Below are 17,027 nucleotides of genomic sequence, written 5' to 3' on the forward strand. Positions count from 1 at the left end.
AGGGTCGAGGATCAAGGCGTCGGCAAGGCAAAGGTCCAAGGGTCGAGGATCAAGGCGTTGGCAAGGCAAGGGTCCAAGGAGGGAGAGGCCAGAGGCAACCAGGCAGGCATAGCGTTGCTGTGGCCAAGAGCTGAAGGAAAATGCTGAGCTTTTGTCCCTTCCAGCTCTTGCCACCAGGTGCAGTGAGTTATCAAGTGGCCTCACCTGAGTGGCCACTCCTTGCTTCTCCAGCACAAGCTGAGGCAGGCCCCAGTCCTGCAAAGCACTACAGGCCCCAGAGCCTGACTCCTGCCCATACTCCTGACACAGCGTAAAGGTACTTAAAGATTTAAGATAAGCTGCCGCAGAGAACTGGCCCTGGGTCGCTCGGGGAACCAGGTTTAGGGACTTTCAAACGACCTAGTTTGGTTCAGGGGAAGGTCTGTGTCTGCAGATCTGAACACAGAATCTGGCGACCGCCCGGGTTGTCTTCTGATCTGTGCCTAACAGGAGCAGGTTGTATATTTGCTTTTCCGGGAGGTCCCGTAGCCTCACCAAAAATGGAAAATAACTATTGTTATTTCTATACCACCCTTCATCCAAGGATCACAGGGTGGTTTACAATATAAAAACACCAAAATACATTTTCTCCTCTATTGCACTTGTTACACACTGTATATTTAAAGTCCCCCCTCCAAAACAATGCTGGGAATTGTAGTTTAACCTGCACAGGTCAGTGTTAAAAAGGCTGGAGGATGAGAAAGAGAAGACTCTTTTTTCAAGACTCTGCTGGACCACAACTCCCAACAATGCTAGCTGTGTGAACAGATAACCCAGTGGGATGGAAAATACAGCCTAGTCAGAGCTAGAGACAAACTGCCATTGCAAGAGACAGGCTCTGCAGAGGGCAGGAAGACCCCCAGGAGAGCGCATAGGATTGCTCATGGGCAGAGAGGTGGGTTAGGGTTGCCATATGTCCAGAACTTCCTGGACATGTCCGGGATCCAAATGGTGAAATTAGCATTTGGGGTGAATTTCAAAAAATCGGCAAAATGTCCAGGGTTTTGCCAACAGAACTAGGAAGTATATGTTTGAGTATCTGTGGTGCAGTACCCCTTTTGCTTGCATTTATTTTTTATTCAGATTTGTCATGGCCAATGGCTAGTATAATAAAGTTATTTAGATATGGAGTATCAATTTGGATTTAGAGTATCACCCTGGGGGGGGGCAAATTCCCCCCCCAAAATCTCTCTTCCCCCCAAATGCATTTTGAGTGATTCCCCTCCAAAAGCTCAAAAATGGTTGGTTCCAGCACCTCTCATGTTTCACCATGCATGGGGTTGGGAGAGTAGCCCAATTTGGAGGGCCACCAAACATATGGAACAGGTCAGGTGGAAGCCCAACACCAAGGGTGGTGGTATGGTACAACATTTACAGGCTGTGCACAGCAGTGGGTGCCAGGGGGCTCTCAGCGTTGCAAGGGTGGCACAGATGGATGAGAAGGGAGTGTAGAGCAACAGCAGAAAGCCATGGCAACATTGAGGACCTGGGTGGTGGGATGGGGGCACTTCAAGGACATGGAAGGGGGGATATAGGCATGGGGAGAAGCAACAGAGGCAAACTGGCATGGGCACCATCATGGTCTGAAGAGCTCCATGGCACACTCAGCATCACCCACAAACCAGCCCTCCTAATCTGGCCACAGAGGATGCTGCTAAGTAATATGCACAGTCATGGCCAAGTACCATGTTTTGGACCACCACTTTTACCACCTCTGCATTTATTCCTATGGAGAAAAACCATGAAACAGTGGCAGAAAAACCTGATCTGTATTCTTGTTGGGTAGTCTGGCCCTACTGAGTGAGATCCTGTAGGCGTGTGCATGCATTGCACAGTATGTTTTAGCGTGCAGAGAGCATGGAGTTACACTATGCTCTAGCCAGGAGTCTCTTGAAATAGGCAAGACCTTCCTATGCGCGCGCACACATATACACACACACACAGAGAGAGAATAATAATAATGGGCATTTTAGAAGTATGGAATAATTTACACACCCTGGTTTCACATTCACAGCCCACTTCCTTCATTCAAGTGTCTTGAAAATGTAGGTTAAAAATTCAATCTTTCACCACCCTGACAGCATCATGCCCTCCAACATTTCTCCGATGAAAATAGAGACATATAATAATAATATTTATATCCCACCCATCTGACTGGGTTGCCCCAGCCACTCAGGGAGGCTTCCAACATATATAAAAACGTAATAAAACATTAAACATTAAAGAACTTCCCTAATACAGGGCCGCCTTCAGATGTCTTCTAAAGTGGTACCTCGACTTACGAACGACTCGACAACCTAATTTTTCGACTTACGAATGGGGCAAATGGCCGCACGATTATGAATTTCTCAACATCCAAGCGGTTTGTACTGTACTGTATCTCCTCTGCTTGGTTACAGGTAGGTAGCCGTGTTGGTCTGAGTCGAAACAAAATAAAAAAACTCCTTCAGTAGCACCTTAAAGACCAACTAAGTTTTTATTTTGGTATGAGCTTTTGTGTGCATGCACACTTCATCAGATACACTGAAACAGAAGTCACCAGACCCTTATGTATATTCAGAGGGTGGGGGTGATGGGAATGGGTGATGGGCTGATAGGAGTGGTAAACCTGTTGATGACTGTTAACGACTGTTAATGACTGCAATTGGTCTTGCGGGGGGGGGGAGCAAGGGCTGAGGTGCTAAGCTAAGGAAAGCTTGATCATGTATAATGAGATAAGAATCCTATGTCTCTGTTCATTCCAGGTGGCTCCATGGTTTTAAGCTTGCTAATGAGTTGCAATTCAGCAACTTTTCTTTCCAGCCTCTGCTTGGGTGTCACATAACCTTCCAACATTTCTCTGATGAAAATAGGGATGCCCTAAGGAAAAGTGGGACATTCCGGGATCAAATCAGGATGGCTTCTTTAAATCCAGGTCTGTCCCTGGAAAATAGGGACACTTGGGGGAGGGGTTAGGATTTACAGGAGGGTTACTTAAGTCTACACCTGGGAAATTCTAACAATGAGCCATGCCGCTTAAATACCTTTCGAGGCAGAAATAACCCCGACTGCTACAATCACCTTCCGCAGATAGGGGGAGAAACTCTCCTTTCATTTTTATTTAAGTGCTTTTGGTTTTTGTTTTCCCACTACCTCCTCCACCTCATTTTAGACGGGGCGGCGGGTGAGCGAGGAGGACAAGAGTAGATACAACATCACTAAGCCATGGAAGACAGCATGGAGGCAGGTCAGTTTCCTTTCCCGTCTTGTGATGAGAATGCACATGGGGGGGGGTTCTCCCCACCACAAAAAAAGAGAAATATTTCGTAGGGAGAGGAACAACAACTTAAGACCTTGAGTTCATCTGCGCGTGGAGAAATTGGGGCTTCCCTGGACTAGGGAAGAGAGCGTCTCGGAGGAGGAAAACGTGGGGCTGCAAAATAAAACAAGAGAGCCGAGCAAGCTGGCGGGGCTGAGCGGCGTGCTCAGCCTTTTCTAAATATAAAACCCGAGCAGGGTGGGGAAGAAGGGTGTGCAAGCAAGGCAAAGCGTGCGAGGCACATGCACACGCGGCGGAGGGGAGAGAGCGAGCCGGAGAGTCGCAGGGCATCGAGCCTCGACGGTGGTTGGCGTTTCAAGGGAGAGTCACAGGAGAGGGAGGAGGAGAAGAAGAAGGAGAAGAAGAAAAGCAGCCCTTTCCTCTGCCTCTCTTTCTATTTCCCTCCTCGGGTTCAACTCTCAGTAGGAGAAGCTCGTGGGGGGGGGAGGGGGTGACGTCGGGGAGAAGGAAAGGGGGCGACGGGTGCGGAGCGAAGAGGGCGACCGGCTAAGGCTCCCTTATTCTCCTCCCTTCTTTTCCCCACACCCCCCAGCTGACAACATGGCTGCGGCCGCTAACGCTGCCCAGGACGAACTGAGTAAGTGGGGGGGGGGCCCTCTGGCACAGAGAGGAGTTGGGGGAGGGGGGTATCTTTTTTGGTGGGGGGGGAAGGTGGGCTGACAAGTTTTAATCCCCCCCTCATAATCTCTATAAAAAGAAGCTGGGGGCTCCTTGCACCAGGGGAGTGGTCGTCGGGCCCTTCTTTATAGGGTGGGCGTCGGAGGAGGGTCCTGCAACCAAGCCCCCCCCCGCTCGCTATGGAGATCCTTGTTTCGCATGGGGGGGGGCAAATGTGGAGCCTCCAGGGGGGCAGGAGGAGGGTTTTGTGCCCCGAAAGGATGGGGGAGAGGAAGGGAAGGAGGGAGGAGGAGGAGGAAGCCGGGAGCCTAGGCCTCTGTTGTGCAAAGTCATATTAGGAAATTGAAAGTAGCGCATCGGGGCGGAGGGGGGTTGGGGAGGGGCCCCCGCAATATACTGTATATATTGGTGCTTTGACACCCTTCTTCTTCTTCCCACCCTGCTTTTATATATATATTCTTTTAAAGAATCGTGTGTACGTGCGCCTCGTTCTTCTCGATGGAAACGAGGCATGCTTGCCATAGATATGTTCCCGTTGGGGATTTGACGAAGCCAAAGCCCCCCCCTTTTATATTCCTCTGGGGCAGTCAATCCAAAGCCCCCCCCCCCTAAAAAACACACACACACCGGGCTCCGCTTGATTTGATTCTTCCAATCTTATCACTGTGAAAAGTGCAGGCCAGGCGGCAATAATGACTTTGCTTTTCCGGGTTAGCATCCGGCTCTAGGGAGTCTCTTGGATCCACCTAGAATTGGGATGGTTTTTTGGGGGGTGGGGAGAGATCTTGTTGAGGGTCACCTTCCTCTCTCTCTCTCTCTCTCTCTCTCTCTCTCTCTCTCACACACACACACACACACACACACACACACACACAGTCTTTCAGACGTGGAGATGTTGGGGAAGGGAAGAGGATGTTGCCACCGTAAGAGAAGCTTTTTATTTCCCAACGTGTCTTGCCTGCTGCAAGTCTCCTCCACCCCCACCCCCAAAATTGCCTTCCAAATTTAGTGCTTCTCTCTCTCTCTTCCAAACACCCCCCCCCCCGTTAAAGGGACCCAAGCCTTGCTCTGCTGGGGCGTGGAAGTAATTCTTTGTGACAGGAAATGCCTGCAGTTTATGACACTGAGGCAAGCTGGGAAATGTATTTTTCTTTTTTGTCTCATTGAAAATGGCTCTTTCACAATCTCTGCATGTTCCTGCTTCATCCCTGCAGAAGAGATCCTTAGAGGAACAGTGATGGGACTTGGTAGAAAGTCCGGTTGTGCAGTGTAATATTTATTTTGAGCAAAGATGCAGAGGCTGGGGCTGTAATTGTGATTTCTGTAGTGCTTGCGTGGAACAGTCCCTTAATAAAACCTTCTCATCTCCGTTTCCTCCTTCAGGATATGTAATTCTGTCTGATCTTGAGTAAGCCTTCTCCGTGCCCCAATTCTTTGGTTTTCTTGGGTTTGAAATTACATGATTTGTTTCTGTACTTGTTCCAAAATGTTGGGAGGTGAAATGATACTTAAAAATGCTTAGCTCCTGAAGTACTGTATTCCATTTCTGTTATGCTCCTCACCAGAACAGCTGACTTAAAACATAAGTAAACTTTCTCTGCCGTATAATTTACCTCCAGCATGTATTTTTAAAAGCAGCCTGAGCTAATAGTTGATTTTGGAGACTTGGTGTAACAAAAATTATTTGTACATTTCAAAGGTGTAAAGCAACCCACATACATGCAGTTCCCATCTGTGGCCTGGTTTTCACCTAACTTAACAGGCCCAGTTAGCATGTTTCATTAAGCCAAACCATGGCTAAGTGTGAAAGAGCAACACTGTGGGTCCACAGAACAAACATCTGAACCATTTTGCTCCTCTCCTGATCTTTCTCCAACCGGAAGCTAAGCCATAATTTTGCTCGGTGTAATAGGTGAAATTGGACCCATGGTTTGCCTCACTTCAACATTTTGGAGATCCCGAGCCATAAGGTGGTTAGATTGGTCTCAACTAGGGCCAGGGCCGTTTTCAGTACTGGCGCCCCGACTTGCTGGAATGCTCTCTCACAGGAGACCAGGACCCTGCGGGATTTGCCATCTTTCCACAGGGCCTGCAAGACAGAGCTGTTCCACCTGGCTTTTGGGCTGGACTCAGTCTGACCCTTATGTTTTTCTCCCTTATGGTTTTGATTTGGGCTACTTTAAAATGAGGCTGTATTTTAACCCATATTTTAATTAATTGTTTTTCTTTCTTTTACGTTTTATTGTAATTTTACTGGTGTTAGCCGCCCTGAGCCCAGTTTTGACTGGGGAGGGTGGGGTATAAATAAAAATTTATTATTATTGTTCAAACAAGCTGCAAGTTGTAGCTAAGGTTTGCTCTTGACTAATACTCATGGTTTGTTTGCGGAAAGACAAACTGTGTGTCGGTTCACACATACCTAAACCTCCTTGTCTTATCTCTGGGTAATGGAGCAGTAGCAGGACAGGGATGGGAGTGAAGTGGCCACAGTTTTACTTCTGAATACCTGCATGCTTGCTTGTTCACACTTAGTTTTGGTTTGGCTTAGTCCGAGAGGGGATGCATTGCTTAATGCCACGTGCAATGCATTCAGAAGCACCTTTACTGGGAAGTGAGACCTACTACCGTAAGTGTGCTTAGATTTATAGTCCTTATGAATCTATGAACGAGGTTTCAGAAACAACAGGTGCTGCACGATAGTTGCAATTGTTCTGTGAAAGTCCACGATGATGCTAAGTTTGAAATGAGGAATCGTGCCAGCACTCGAGTGGCGTGCACCTATTGCATGGGAGATTTGGAAAGTGTGCGTCACTGGCAGTACTCTTGACATCTCTGATGAGAGGTGACACAACATCTTTTGACACGCCATCTCATGAATTTCATTAATTCTTAAAATTCCTTCATGAAATAGTGCTGACTATTAAGCTGTTGAAATATTAAGCACTTTATAAATGCTAATAAATAAATAAATACGAGCAAGACTTCTCTTTCCTAGTGTGCCCTGTGATTTAATGATCACTCTTACGTCTGCAGTTCAGGAAGTGTTTGCAGCACAATTTCTTCCTAAGGCTATCAGTGGTTACTACTATTATTATTGTGATTGCATTTATTTCCTGCCCTTCACCCGCAGGTCCCAGGGCAGGTTAGAACAATTTAAAACAGTTAAAACATATTGCATTCACAAGTGTAGGGTGGGTCCTGAAAACACACATCTCAAGTGCCAAATGGCTGGACTTTGCTTCCATGGTTGGAGGCAGTATACTCTATGATTGGTCTCAACCACTGTGCCTCTTGGGCTTGCCGATCGGAAGGTCGGCAGTTTGAATCCCTGCAACAGGGTGAGCTCCCATTGCTCTGTCCCAGTTCCTGCCAACCTAGCAGTTCGAAAGCACACCAGTGCAAGTAGATAAATAGGTACCGCTGTGGCTGGAAGGTAAACGGTGTTTCTGTGCGCTCTGGCACTCGTCATGGTGTCCCATTGCACCAGAAGCGGTTTAGTCATGCTGGCCACATGACCCGGAAAGCTGTCCGTGGACAAACGCCGGCTCCGTTGGCCTGAAAGCGAGATAAGCACTGCAACCACATAGTCGCCTTTGACTGGACTTAACCGTCCAGGGGTCCCTTTAGCTCCCTGGGTATAGTTGCTGGAAACTGCAAGTGAGAAGGGGGTGCTGTCGTGCTCAAGTCCTGCTTGTGGCCTTCCAGTAGGTAACAGGTCGGCCATTGTGAGAACGGGAGTTTGGAAGTGATGGGCCATTGGTCTCATTCAGCAGGCTCTAATTGTGTTCTCATGTTCCTGTGCTGCCTGGGTAGCATGAAGAGCCATCTGTAAATGGAGCATCCTTCAGTGCCTTTCTGTGCCTGTGTAGCTTCTTTTGGGAAATGCAACACTGTTGTAGGAAGGAGCTACCACATGGGGTCAAATCATGTGTCCTGGGGGCTTTTCACATTGGTCCAGGAGCACAGAAATGTGGTGTTGTACTAAAACAACCTTTGGAGGTCCATTTGTATCAGGAAAGTTCATTCGCTATTGATGCCCATCATCCTCCACCCCTCCCTCCACCTTTCTTGGTAAAATAAGTATGTTTTTAAACATAGAATATGGGTAGAAATGATGATGATGATGATGATGATGATGATGCAAACAGGGATTACTAAATTCACCTCTTCCTTTCTGGCAAATGTGCTCTTCTAACAAGGTTTTGGGGAGAAAGTTTTAAGAATTACTCCTTTGAAGCGTTTTAAATTATGCTGCCTTTAAAAGCTGGATTCTCGACTATGATTACAGTGTTTAAAGTTTACAGCACCCTTGCAAATTGGTGTCCTCACTTTGAAATTGGATGCAAGTCATTATCCCAAACCACCTTGCAGAACATTACTGTTGCAAGCCCTGTAGTTGAAAATTCTGTTGTGTAAAAGGCCTGTCCTTTGTGGCAACATTCCATGGATAATATTGTGCTGAGTAGACTTACCCTGAAATGTATCTGGTTTGGCAAGCCCCTGATGCACGGCTGCCTCCATTCTGTAGTCAGTGTATCAACATGATGTAGTGAAAGTATAGGGATTTGGTACTATAAAAATCTATTTTAAGGGGCATTTATATGCCATTAATTTCACTGTAGGGGTACCCCTTCCTTACCTGGACTTTGAGAAAGTGATACAAGCAAGGCATCTGAGCACATGTTTACTAAATGGAACAAGCTACCGTGAAAAAAGAATTAAGTTTGAAATTGGGGTTCATATCTGAAAAGAGGAAGCTACAGTTTTAGAAAATCAATAGGGTGCTTATTTCACTCTGGGCTTTTTTTTTTAAAAAAAAAGTGCTGTGTCTATCAGTTTTCGGTGTCATTGTGAAAAGCTAAACATGTGATAGTATTGTATGGCTGGCCTGCTACAGGGCATTCATTTGAAAGTACAGTATTGAAGGAGGCGAAGTCACAGACATTCAAGGAGCCGAAAGCTATCATATGAAACAGGTGCTACATTCTAATAAAGTGGGATTTCTTATTTGGGATTTCTTCCAAATTTTTACATGAATATAATCCACTCAAAGGATATGGAATATGGATTCCCTTTCTTCCAGACTGGTCCTTGTCTTGTTTCTCCAGACCCCTAAAATCACATTTGCTGGCATAATAGCTATATGATACAAAGCTTTTCTGCAGACCAGTTTCCTGAAGCCGTGTTTGGAGCCATTAAGCAAGCAGTTCATTCATAGCAGAAGCACTTCATTACAGCAGGATTTTAGCTCATCCCTTCTTGTTGGATGATTTGTATTAATTGTTTTTGCCATTTTATGACAACCCGTGTTTAGCAACTTGCATATAGAACCTAAAAAAAAAGTTGATGGAAGTGCTAGCATTGTGTTCAGTGTTCAGCACACAGGACCAGAAAAATGTAGAGATGTCTTAACGTAAGGAATATATGTATGACTACATATTAATGTGTGCAATAGTATAGGGGGAAAAACCTATAAGAAGATAGGAAATATTATTTGGATGGCTTAACGTTTGAAGAGCAAGGGGTGTAGATAATATTTCACTTCTTGTAATGAACCATACTTCTTACACACCTATTTGTAGAACTGAAAAACTTTGATGAGAGTAATTTTCACTTCACTGTCATAGAGAAACAAATAGTACTGCAAAGCAGTATAATGATAAGGAATGTGATAAGAAATAAGTATGACAGAGAATAATTGATGAATCACCTGTTAACCAATTAAATGATAAGTGCCATCAGAGATATCTTAAACTTTAATAAAAATGCTACCTTTTTTTTTTGTCTTGTCGTGTTGGATGATCAGTACACCAGTACTTTAAAAAACAAAGAAGTGTGTCATTAATTTATAGCCTAGCTGATTAAAATTGTTTAATCAACAAGTGCTTTAGTTCATTGACATCCATTAAAACTCTTATTGCAATTGTTGGAATAGGCCATCATTGGGGGGGGGGGAATGAAAGCTAGCATATGATGTAAAAGCAGTTTAATAATATTTCCTAGGAAGCTAGTGTTCTAGATGCCTGACCCACTTGTAAATGTGCCATTCCAAAAGCCTGTCTTTTGGAAACAGTGAAAGATGTTTTTCTTCATTGGAGCTTTTGGTGTCTACAGTTAGGTATGGTTAGACCCATATATATGCGTGTAGGTGGAGGGTGTGTGTATGTGTGTGTGTGTATATATAGAGAGAAAAAGAGAGCGCGCCACACTGATTTATTGAGATCTGGCTGGCTACAAAGTAAATCAAATAAATCAAAATGGCCATTGGTGACCTTGTTGTTGACACAAATATTCTTATGTGGAAGTGTGAGCTGTAAAATTGTCTGCAATGAAAACACTGGTTTTTGATATTGGCTCCCAGTTTGTATGAGATATTTTGCTGGCATTCTTGCACTGGGATAATAAAATAAATCCAGTCTTGACAACCAAAGAGCTTTGGTCAAACAGTACTATAATGCAGTTAGTCCATTTTATTTTAGTTTTGCTGTTTGTCATAGATTTTATTAGTTTTTAAGTAGTCTTCCCCTTACTTTTTCAATAGATCAGCTTGAGCGTGTCTTTTTACGTCTTGGCCATGCGGAAACGGATGAGCAATTGCAGAATATTATATCCAAATTCCTACCGCCTGTTCTTCTGAAGCTTTCCAGTACACAGGAAGGAGTACGTAAGAAGGTTTGTATAGACTCCCTGGGCACAGAAGCACATACAAAGACAATGATTACAAATCCTCCCATAGGTTAGTTTTAGATGCATGTAATTTATTCTGCTTGGAGCCTGCTCGTGTATCGTCACATCAGATTTGTTTTTACTTTTATTTTGGGCTGGCAACCTGAATATTATTCAGGGATCTGTTCTGGGTCAAAAAAATATAAATGTTTGGTTCATTTTTGGGGGTTCAGGTTCAGCTTGTCTCTCTGGCTCAATAGTGCATGCGGGCGAAAAGAATAACTCATTGGACTCATTCTTTTAAAAAAAGGTTACATGGGATGCCATATGGGTATTGCATTCACTATCCTTTGGTATTCTAGAAATTATTAGCTCATTCTATCTTGGAGTTTGTCAATTGTGGAACCCAAATTGGTCAGATCCAAGATGATTATTTTCTCTCTCTCTCAGGTTATGGAATTGCTTGTTCACCTGAACAAACGTATCAAAAGTCGCCCCAAAATCCAGCTGCCGGTGGAGACTTTGCTGGTCCAATACCAGGATCCTTCTGCCGTGTCCTTTGTCACAGTAAGTGACTTCTTTCAAAAGTTGTCGGCCGATGAAATATGAGGGCTTACAATAGTTAGAAACTTCATCCAGTTGTCTTAACAATTCTGTCGTTTCAAAAACGCAAATAGTTATGTCACTGAAAATGGATGGAGGAGACGTGCATTGAATTAGTAACATCAGTAGATTTTCATGCATGACCTTTAACATTCAAATAATACCCAGACTTGTCAGGAAACTATTGGTCTGTCTTGGCCAGTCTTGTCTACTCTGACTAGCTGTGGTTCTCTCAGGGATTCAGTCGGGAGTGTTTTCCAGCCCTACCTAGAGATGCCAGGGATTGAATTTGGGGCGTTCTGCATTCAGAGCACGTGCTCCGTCCCTGAGCTACAGCCTGTCCCCTTGACATAGAAGATATACAAACATGTAGTCAAGAGCTTGATAACCTAAACTTCTAAACCTACGGGACCGCCTCTCCTGGTATGCCCCGCGGAGGACCTTATGGTCCACAAACAACAATATTCTGGAGATCCCGAGCCATAAGGTGGCTAGATTGGCCTCTACTAGGGCCAGGGCCTTTTCAGTATTGGCCCCAACTTGGTGGAACACTATTTCACAGGAGACCAGGGCCCTGCGGGATTTGTCATCTTTCCGCAGGGCCTACAAGACAGAGCTGTTCCACCTGGCCTTTGGGCTGAACTTAGTCTGACCCCTGTGTTTTTGCTCCCTCATGGTTTGGATTTATGGACTACTTAAAATGAAGTTGCATTTTAAATTTTAATATTGTATTTTAATCTGTATTTTAATTAATTGCTTTTTATGTTTTATTGTAGTTTTATTGGTGTTAGCTGCCCTGAGCCCAGTTTTGACTGGGGAGGGCGGGGTATAAATAAAAATTTATTATTATTGTTATTATTAAACATTAAATACTAAAGATAGATAAATAGATTCGTAGACTTCCTGGATTTTTCGTCAGAATCTTGAGTGCTCATGATTGCCTGTATTCGTTTCTTTTGACTACCTGCCCCGTTCCATTGCCAAAATTATTCTCAAATTTTTTTTTTAAAAAAAGCAAATTTCAGGGTGAGGCTAAAACTTTGGCAAGTCAGTGCAGTAGTTGATTGACATTGGTTTACACAGCCACTCAAATGTCTGTGTAAAAGCTCAAAGATGGTTTGGAGGGCTTTTCCAGTTGATTATGGCAGGATACAGAGGTGGACGCAATCTCTCAGCTTTTAATGGCGCTTTCCATTAAGGGCCTTAGCAGTCAAAGCTACAACCTTGAATTTTGCCTGGAGTGTTGATGTAATGTGCTCCTAGCAACCTACATCTGTTAGGAAATGGGCTTCTGGAATCGGCCCAATTAAGAGCATATCACTCTTGCTCAAGGCAAATGAGGTTATAGTAATTCTGATGAACTGGACTGGTTGACTGCAAATACAGTCGTACCTTGGTTCTCGAACGCCTTGGTATTCGTACGTTTTGGCTCCCGAATGCCAAAAACCTGGAAGTGAGTGTTCCGCTTTGCGAACATTTTTTGGAAGCCAAACATCCAACACTGCTTCCACGGCTTCCGATTGAGTGCAGGAAGCTCCTGCAGCCAATCGGAAGCTGTGCCTTGGTTTTCGAACGTTTTCGGAAGGCGAACGGAATTCCGGAACAGATTACGTTCGAGAACCAAGGTACGACTGTATGGGGATTGCAATTTGCCGATAAGAGGATTATTCTGTACAAGTTTCTTAAACCTTTGTGGAGACATTGTATGTCACTGTTGCTTTGAAGTGGTTCTATGCAGATTTATCTTGTACTTTTGCAGAATTTCACCATAATATACGTTAAGATGGGTTACCCCCGTTTGCCTGTGGAAAAGCAATGTGAGCTTGCTCCCACTCTGCTTACTGCAATGGAAGGAAAACCCCAACCCCAACAAGACAGGTATGATGTTCTAAGCATACAACTTCTTTTGTATTGTCTTAATTTTAATTGTCTCTCACCCCCATTTTTTTTATGTCCTTTAATGAGTCTGACTGCATTTTAGACTGCAATTACATGTTGAGAAAAATCTAGTGGTATAACCATTAGGGGGCTCTTCCACTTAAAGATTAGACATTGGAGGAGAGGGTGTCGCACAGTTTGGTTGTTTCCCGATGTGAAAATATCTCTTGTGTGCAGGAAACTAATAGGAGGAAGGCTAAGGGTAGAAATCAGAATAGCACTATGGAGATCATTCCGTCATTTCTGCTTGTCTAATGGAAAGGTCTCCCCTCTCCTGTCCCCATATGCTGTTCACCCAACCCCCACAGAACTGTTTTGTGGGGAACTTTAGGGGGGGAGACCTATTGCACTAGTGGGACTCAAAATGCTGTCTCCCAGTAGTACAACTTTGTAGTTCAATTCAGAGTTTAGTCTAGAATTATCTCCTGTTTTTCTCAGACAGGGAATTTTTGTGGTGGTTGTTTTCAAGAGGCATACCAACTTCTGCATAATAGGCCCTTCTGGAAATGTGGACTTTAGAACTCATATTGCTCCATTTGTTAAGCAACGTTTCTCCGTATATGGATTAATCATAATCTTGGTTATGATCTTTTGAGTTACAAATGGCCATTGGATTGAGTTAATTTCAGTGGAATTTTGAAAATGCAGTTCCTTTGGGATTAGTTGTTCTGTAGAAAGAGAAGCGTAATTTTTATGTGGACTATATTGCTTGAAGCTCCCGATTCTAGATTTAGAAAATGCACATAAACCAAACTAAGAATGGTTTTTTAAATAGCCTCTGAACATTCTCCACATTTGCTTTGGGTGGACAAGAATTTGCTTTCACTCTCAGTGTTAGTTGTGATAGGTATCAAGTGAAAACTAATAGATCATGAAGGCATGTTTCACAGTGGCAGTAAATATAATTGTTTTTCAGCCTAATGCACCTTCTAATACCAACCCTTTTTCACATGAAATACCCTGTTGAACCTCTGAAAGCAGCTTCTCCGTTTAATCTTGCCGAGAAACCAAAGACTGTGCAGCTGCTCTTGGATTTTATGTTAGATGTCCTCCTTATGCCTTATGGGTAAGTAATATTGCAGATCAGCCGTTGCTGTTTCTGTTCCCATACAAGTGTATGGCCAGTATTGCCAAAATCAACAAAATGGGCTGGGGTTTGAATACTCTCATATTTAAAACGCTTTCCTTCACAGTGTATGGTTAAAGAATGTTTAGTAATTGACGAGACCTTTACTTAACAAGAGTTTTCCAGTTTCTTGTTGATAAACTACTGTTCTCAATGAATGCTCCCTAAAACTTCACTTCTTTGAAATAAAACCGATGCCTGATTACTTTTAAGTTTATTTATAGAAATGATACTAATATTTTGGAAGAATGGTTGCATTTTTGTATACATCGTACTTGTTTCTGAGCTGTTTAATTACTTTGCAGTAGGGTTTTATGGTAACACCGTAGACACTTGGTATATGTAAGTCTCCTTTCTTGTTTGCATTTTCATTCATTAGACAAAAAAGTAGGCTCTCTGATACTTTCTTCCCAAAGGAACATGGAATAAGTTCCTTGGAGTTTGCTGGAGGACAGGAATGCTGACCCTGCTGTGCTACAGTGCCACCACTGCAGATGACCATAGAGGGGATTGCAGTTCGGTGGTCATGTGACACAAAGAGTTGCTCCGCGGTCTTTTGAAATTGCCTGCTCTGGCGAAGTTTTTCAATCTGAGCAACTTTTTACTGGCACAGCCTGTGCCTGTTCACTAGCTCACCAGCCCTGACCTGGGAACCCGAATGCCCCGAATAACGCCCTGAATGCGTTTTCTTCCTTCCTCTAGATACGTGTTGAATGAACCCCAGAGTCGCCAAAGTGTGCCAGCGGGACAGGGCTCTTCTTCATCAAGTGGTTCCGGAGGTTCTGGGATCCCTCAGCCTCCTCCAGGAATGAGCTTTTACGCAGCCAAGCGGGTAATCGGGGACAGCCCATGGACGCCGGAACAGTTGGAACAGGTAACGCAAATGCGTCACAGTGCAAGGCTGTGTCCGTGATCGATGTAGATATCGCCAGATGCCTGCATGCAAACTTGGGAGCCTGACCCTTGATTGCATTCTCTTCCCCCGAACCTGGCTTAGCGTTCACCCATGTGAATTTGGGGGAGAATTCGAAGCCAATTGAAACCTGGTTCACTCGTGATCTCGTTACAAAGGTGACCATATAAAATACAAAAGGTTGTCTCCAATGTTAGCTCTACCTAGCATAGACCTATTAAAATTAATGAACACAACTAACTCTCAGGCTCATTAGTTTCACTGGGCTTAGTTTGGTACAACCCAAAATATTAGAGTGAGCTCCTGCTGCTCTGTCCCAGCTCCTGCCAACCTAGCAGTTTGGAAACATGCCAGTGCAAGTAGATAAATAGGGACCGCTGTGGCAAGAAGGTAAACGGCATTTCCGTGTGCTCTGGTTTCCGTCACGGTTTCCTGTTGCTCCAGAAGCGGTTTAGTCATGCAGGCCACATGACCCAGAAAGCCATCTCTGGACAAATGCTGGCTCCCTCAGGCTGAAAGTGAGATGAGCGCCGCAACCCCATAGCCGCCTTTGACGACTTGACTGTCCAGGGGTCCTTTACCTTTCTTTCTTTCTTTCTTTCTTTCTTTCTTTCTTTCTTTCTTTCTTTTTTTAATCTTTTTTTTTTTAATTTAAATTTATTTTATTTATTCAAATTGTACATCACTTTAAAAACACTTCAACAATAAATCAATAGAAATAAAATACACTTATAACTATGTGTTACAAATGTCTTATCTATATATTCAAACCCTTCCCTCCCTCCTCCCCAACCCCACCCTAGACCCTCCCTCCCTTCCCCAACGACTTCTCAGCCGTAGTTGAGTTTTTTCCTATATTGTTTCCTACATAATCTCTACATACCGTTTTTCTAAATTACCAACATTTACCATTATATATACCATAACTTCTATTATTTTCATTCATTGCATATAATAGAACTATAATTTGTCCGAATCTTTAAATTAATTGTAGAGCTGTTAAATATCTGAAATGAGAAATATCTTTCTTTCTTTCTTTCTAAACCTTATTATGAGAGAGAATGTTCAGAAAGCCTTCCTACTTATCTGGTAGCTGCAAATTTAGCCCAAACCACCTTGCCAGTGCTAATAATAGTACTTTACTGTCACTGGGAGTATTTTATGGTTTACCCCATTAACACTCTCATAACATAGCCTATGATAAACTGACCATCCACCCTTATATGGCTCTAGCATCCTGCAATTAAACAGATAAAAGAATCTCAGTCCTCGTTATTGCAATTTGAAGATCATGTTCCTGATCAGACTAATCGATTCCCCTCCTTTCCCTCCCTTTGCATTTCCGGGCAGTGTAAACTGGGCATCGTGAAGTTCATCGAAGCTGAGCAGGTGCCTGAACTTGAAGCTATCATACACCTGGTCATCGCCTCCAGTGACACAAGGCACAGTGTAGCCACTGCAGCAGACCTTGAACTCAAAAGCAAGCAAAGGTAATGGCTTGTAATTTTTCTTTTAAAAATAGGAAGTGAAGCTTAAATATTAGGCATCTTTCTTTTCACCGATTGCAAAATTGTGCTTATTACCATGGCATTCATTGACAAATGGCATTTACTAAGTTTTTGATGCTGTCATATTGTAGGACACCCCCCCCTTTTTTTTAAAGCTGGGTAGTTTAAATTTCTGAAGAGAATAAGGCTAGACAAATTACAGGCATATGACTATTGAGAGTTTCTTCTATATATTGTTACTTGTTAAACTTGTATCTATCATTTCCACTTAAGGCTGCTCAAGGAAGCTAACTGCAA

General features: G+C 43.7%; 1 protein-coding gene across 4 annotated transcripts in view; it reads left to right on the top strand.

The window, feature by feature from the left end:
• The first annotated feature begins 3,115 nt into the window (after positions 1 to 3,115).
• ECPAS (Ecm29 proteasome adaptor and scaffold) overlaps positions 3,116 to 17,027 on the top strand; it is a 67,224-nt gene continuing 53,312 nt past the window's right edge. The window contains exons 1-7 of one of the 4 annotated variants that reach the window (XM_060268921.2): positions 3,116 to 3,265; positions 10,518 to 10,648; positions 11,093 to 11,209; positions 13,005 to 13,123; positions 14,100 to 14,249; positions 15,012 to 15,183; positions 16,573 to 16,712. In XM_060268921.2, the coding sequence (XP_060124904.1) occupies positions 3,244 to 3,265; positions 10,518 to 10,648; positions 11,093 to 11,209; positions 13,005 to 13,123; positions 14,100 to 14,249; positions 15,012 to 15,183; positions 16,573 to 16,712 (851 nt within the window). In that variant the 5' untranslated portion in view covers positions 3,116 to 3,243. Of the gene's footprint in view, positions 3,266 to 3,545; positions 3,936 to 10,517; positions 10,649 to 11,092; positions 11,210 to 13,004; positions 13,124 to 14,099; positions 14,250 to 15,011; positions 15,184 to 16,572; positions 16,713 to 17,027 lie in introns of those variants that run through there. The other 3 variants (XM_088658406.1, XM_035140563.3, XM_088658407.1) reach the window with 3 other exon arrangements.

The sequence above is a fragment of the Zootoca vivipara genome, chromosome 15 (assembly GCF_965207765.1).
Source record: "Zootoca vivipara chromosome 15, rZooViv2.hap1.1, whole genome shotgun sequence".
Classification (NCBI taxonomy): domain Eukaryota; kingdom Metazoa; phylum Chordata; class Lepidosauria; order Squamata; family Lacertidae; genus Zootoca; species Zootoca vivipara.